This window comes from Chanos chanos, chromosome 13 (genome assembly GCF_902362185.1).
Source record: "Chanos chanos chromosome 13, fChaCha1.1, whole genome shotgun sequence".
NCBI lineage: Eukaryota > Metazoa > Chordata > Actinopteri > Gonorynchiformes > Chanidae > Chanos > Chanos chanos.
Genome location: NC_044507.1, coordinates 772,501 through 777,500, shown reverse-complemented (window position 1 = coordinate 777,500; position 5,000 = coordinate 772,501). Strand labels below are relative to the sequence as shown.

The window sequence follows — 5,000 nt, the reverse complement described above, 5'->3', positions numbered from 1 at the left end:
TCTTGTTTTCCCACACCCAGAGGAGTGAGAGAGGAGTGAGAGAGGAGAGATGAGAGGAATGAGAGGGGAGAAATGAGAGGAGAGATTAGAGGAGAGATTAGAGGAGAGATGAGAGGAGTGAGAGAGGAGAGATGAGAGGAGAGGTGAGAAGAGTGAGAGAGGAGAGATGAGAGGAGTGAGAGAGGAGAGATGAGAGGAGTGAGAGAGGAGAGATGAGAGGAGAGATGAGAGGAGAGATTAGAGGAGTGAGAGAGGAGATATGAGAGGAGAGATGAGAGGAGTGAGAGAGGAGAGATTTGAGGAGCGAGAGAGGAGAGGAGTGAGAGAGGAGAGATGAGAGGAGTGAGAGAGGAGAGATGAGAGAAATGAGAGGAGAGATTAGAGGAGAGATTAGAGGAGAGATGAGAGGAGTGAGAGAGGAGAGATGAGAGGAGTGAGAGAGGAGAGATGAGAGGAGAGATGAGAGGAGAGATGAGAGGAGTGATGCATCTTGCTCTATGCAGATAGAGGAGCTGGAACAGCGGTATGGAGGGCCCCTGATCTCGCGGCGGGCTGCCTGTAAGATCCAAACAGCATTCCGACAGTACCAGCTCAGTAAGAACTTTGAGAAGATCCGTAATTCGGTGCTGGAGAGTGGCGTTCCCAGGCGTATGTCAGTGCGGCGGGTGCGGGTACAGAGGGGTGGGTTTTCGGCTGAGAGAGCACTGCTGGAAGGCTGCTCTCTGATGGGCATCCCTCTGTCACACTCCACCTCTCTACCTGCCACAGGTTCCAGCAGCACACTCACACACCTGGAGGACACCTTCACCGAACAGGTAACCCCAGGCTCAGTGTGCACTCTCCTGTCTGCGTGGTATTCTCTGATCTGTTTTTTGTGTTTTATTTTCACATGCGTGATCTCTGCAGGAGGCACAGACTGTTAGTGACTGTGCTTTGTCCTGATTCTCTGTGCTGTACACTGCTTGTGCTGCGTCCAGTTTCAGTACGATCATTTTGTCAGTATATGCAGGTATCATCCTACAGCCTGTCCTCATGTATGGAGTATGGAAGATCCACATGCTAAATCTGAAGTTCCCTTTCCTAAAACGTCATGCACTGAACTGTCCCTACAGTGACATCAAAGCAGGACAGAAACTTATGAACAAATATGGTGACCAGCGAGGAGTTGGCTAATCTATGCGATATTTTCATGTATTTCTGAAACTTTGGCTGTAAGCTTTTCTATTTTTCTAATTTTGTGAGTTATAATGTTACACGCCTAGAATGAGCAGGGCATTACATGTTTAAAATGTGCCTGTGTTACACACCCAGAATGAGCAGGGCATTACATGTTTAAAATGTGCCTGTGTTACAAGACCCAGATGCTGCTGGACTATACACATTTCTGCTCTTCTTACCAATCAGTCTAAAAACCTGCTCCACTAATTTATATGTAGGCAGAGCTTAGGCTAAAATATGTGTTGGGTTTGGTTTGCTAATGGAATATGGTGAGTGAGGTTCTTCCTATGTATATAATACTCGCCAAGGTCAGATATTAAGTAGTAGTTGTTAAATACCAAACCAAGGCCCGGTTAAAAAAAGAGGAAATCGGGCATTCCTTCTTTCTGTTGTTCAGTGCTGATAACGGGATTCAGCATAAATAATGTGTGTGTTTAAAACTATGGCGTTGGGGTGGATGAATAGCCCTGATTCCTGCTGCATCTGTCTGTGGATGAATAGCCCTGACTCCTGCTGCATCTGTCTGTGGATGAATAGCCCTGACTCCTGCTGCATCTGTCTGTGGATGAATAGCCCTGACTCCTGCTGCATCTGTCTGTGGACTGACATGATGCCTATTGAGTAGAGAATGTGACACCAGTGAGTGTGTGTCTGTGAACTGGACAGACTGGGTGGACAGTGTCTATAGTGAAGGAGTCTGGATATGACCTGTAAAATACATTAGTAATATTAGATATAACCTGTCTGACAGAAAATAGAATTTATAATGACTGTGATTTAACTATAATATTAATAGTAACCATAGTAACGGCATGTGCATTGTGATAGTTCTATAGCAGTAAGGGCAGTAATTACCACTGACAGGTCATGTGTGTTGTCAGGTGCAGTCTTTGGCCCGTTCCATTGATGAGGCCCTGAGCAGCTGGAGTTCAGTGCAGGACGGGGAGGGGCGGGACAGGGGGCAGGGCGGGACAGGGTCCGAAGCTCCGCCCACTGGTTCAGGTGCAGGTTCGGGTCTGCTGGTGGATGCAGCCGCCTTACAAGAAGCGGCTCAGAGTTCGGGCTCGGAGAACCTGCCTCGCAGCGCCAGCAAGCTCATGATGGCCTTTAGAGATGTCACCGTTCACATCGACAATCACAACTTTCGCCTCTCCTCATCTGTGCTGGAGTCTGTCTCGCTCGGTAACGGCGTCTCCACGGTAACAAATGCCGGGACGGGGTCGGGGACGGGAGGACAGAATAGCGGCCAAACAGAGTCCTCTGTCACCGCAGACACAGAATTCCCAGCTCCACCACCAGACGAAGCGGGGCTAGAGCCCCAGCCAATGAGAGAGCAGAGAGAACATTCAGGCGTGGGCCAGGAGAAGCAGCAGACCAATAAGAGTGGATCGGAGACAACAGCTGAGAACAGCTCTGATCCAATCAGCAGCAGCAGCACTTCAACCTCCGCGCATTCTGCCTGCGAGACCGTGCTTCTGTCTCTACCACGGCCCCACTGTCAAGACGCGCCCCCCTGTGGCACCCTCTCCACCGACATCGCACGCAAGCGTCTGTACCGCATCGGCCTCAACCTTTTCAACCTGTGAGTACACCCTGAGCTGACTGCTCTCTGATCACTGCTTGGCTGACTGGTGGACTGGCTAGGTTATTGGTGCATTTGTAGTTTGGCTGATGGCTTGACTGGCAGACAGGTGGGGGAAACAGTGCTGGGGGTGTTATGGGGTCCTCTGAGGCTGTGTGGAGCAGTGTGATAGCTGACATCGAAAAATTAAACTGTAAGTTGCTGTGTGCTGTATGAGGAGCAGTGCTGTGTGACCTGTGTGTGAGGAACAGTGCTGTGTGACCTGTTTGTGAGGAGCAGTGCTGTGTGACCTGTGTGTGAGGAGCAGTGCTGTGTGACCTGTGTGTGAGGAGCAGTGCTGTGTGACCTGTATGAGGAGCAGTGTGCTGTATGAGGAGCAGTGCTGTGTGACCTGTGTGTGAGGAGTAGTGCTGTGTGACCTGTGTGTGAGGAGTAGTGCTGTGTGCTGTGTGAGGAGCAGTGCTGTGTGACCTGTGTGTGAGGAGCAGTGCTGTGTGACCTGTGTGTGAGGAGTAGTGCTGTGTGACCTGTATGAGGAGCAGTGCCGTGTGACCTGTGTGTGAGGAGCAGTGCTGTGTCACCTGTGTGTGAGGAGCAGTGCCGTGTGACCTGTGTATGAGGAGCAGTGCCGTGTGACCTGTGTATGAGGAGCAGTGCTGTGTGACCTGTTTGTGAGGAGCAGTGCTGTGTGACCTGTATGAGGAGCAGTGCTGTGTGACCTGTGTGTGAGGAGCAGTGCTGTGTGACCTATGTGTGAGGAGCAGTGCTGTGTGACCTGTGTGAGGAGCAGTGCCGTGTGACCTGTATGAGGAGCAGTGCTGTGTGACCTGTATGAGGAGCAGTGCCGTGTGACCTGTGTGTGAGGAGCAGTGCTGTGTGACCTGTGTGAGGAGCAGTGCTGTGTGACCTGTGTGTGAGGAGCAGTGCCGTGTGACCTGTATGAGGAGCAGTGCTGTGTGACCTGTATGAGGAGCAGTGCCGTGTGACCTGTGTGTGAGGAGCAGTGCTATGTGACCTGTATGAGGAGCAGTGCTGTGTGACCTGTGTATGAGGAGCAGTGCTGTGTGACCTGTTTGTGAGGAGCAGTGCTGTGTGACCTGTATGAGGAGCAGTGCTGTGTCACCTGTGTGTGAGGAGCAGTGCTGTGTGACCTGTGTGTGAGGAGCAGTGCTGTGTGACCTGTATGAGGAGCAGTGCTGTGTCACCTGTGTGTGAGGAGCAGTGCTGTGTGACCTGTTTGTGAGGAGCAGTGCTGTGTGACCTGTATGAGGAGCAGTGCTGTGTCACCTGTGTGTGAGGAGCAGTGCTGTGTGACCTGTGTGTGAGGAGCAGTGCTGTGTGACCTGTATGAGGAGCAGTGCTGTGTGACCTGTTTGTGAGGAGCAGTGCTGTGTGACCTGTGTGTGAGGAGCAGTGCTGTGTGACCTGTGTGTGAGGAGCAGTGCTGTGTGACCTGTATGAGGAGCAGTGCTGTGTGACCTGTGTGTGAGGAGCAGTGCTGTGTGACCTGTTTGTGAGGAGCAGTGCTGTGTGACCTGTATGAGGAGCAGTGCTGTGTCACCTGTGTGTGAGGAGCAGTGCCGTGTGACCTGTGTATGAGGAGCAGTGCTATGTGACCTCTGTGTCTACTATGTACTGATTATACATGTGTAGTTGATGGTACAAGCTGGTGTATATCTGTCACAGATACACACACACACACACACACACACACGTGTGCACACACATTTAGTGGAGGAATGTAAGTTTCTATGCAACAGATTTCACCTGGTTACCCTAGCAACCCAGGTGCTGCACACACAGAAGAAACTGAGTTCAATATAATCTGTCAGCTGACACGCTCACGCACACCAGTGGAGAGAGGGAGAGAGAGAGAGAGAGAGTGTGTGTGTGTGTTTGTGTCTCTGTGTGTGTTAGGTTTAAGTGCTGTGCTGTTCTAATATTCACTCTGGTGGAGGGAACCATTCACATGCAATGTTGAACACCTCTGAAAGCTGACAACCAATGTAGTTTAGCCGAGAGAGAGAGAGAGAGAGAGTGAGAGAAATAGAAGGGTGTTCAGGTAGTAGAGCGTATAGAGAGCATGTAAGGAGAATATGATGTAGAAGAGGTGTAGGGAGAGTGTGATGTAGAGGAGGTGAAACGGGAATGTGGTGTAGAGGAGGTGAAACGGGAATGTGGTGTAGAGGAGGTGAAATGG

The 5,000-nt window shown here is 50.9% G+C and overlaps 1 protein-coding gene across 1 annotated transcript in view; it reads left to right on the top strand.

The window, feature by feature from the left end:
* Nucleotides 1-5,000, top strand: part of LOC115826517 (IQ motif and SEC7 domain-containing protein 3) — a 21,161-nt gene that overhangs the window by 3,917 nt on the left and 12,244 nt on the right. Inside the window, 2 exon segments of the mRNA XM_075353617.1 lie at nucleotides 504-815; nucleotides 2,100-2,800. Of these exon segments, the coding sequence (XP_075209732.1) occupies nucleotides 504-815; nucleotides 2,100-2,800 (1,013 nt within the window).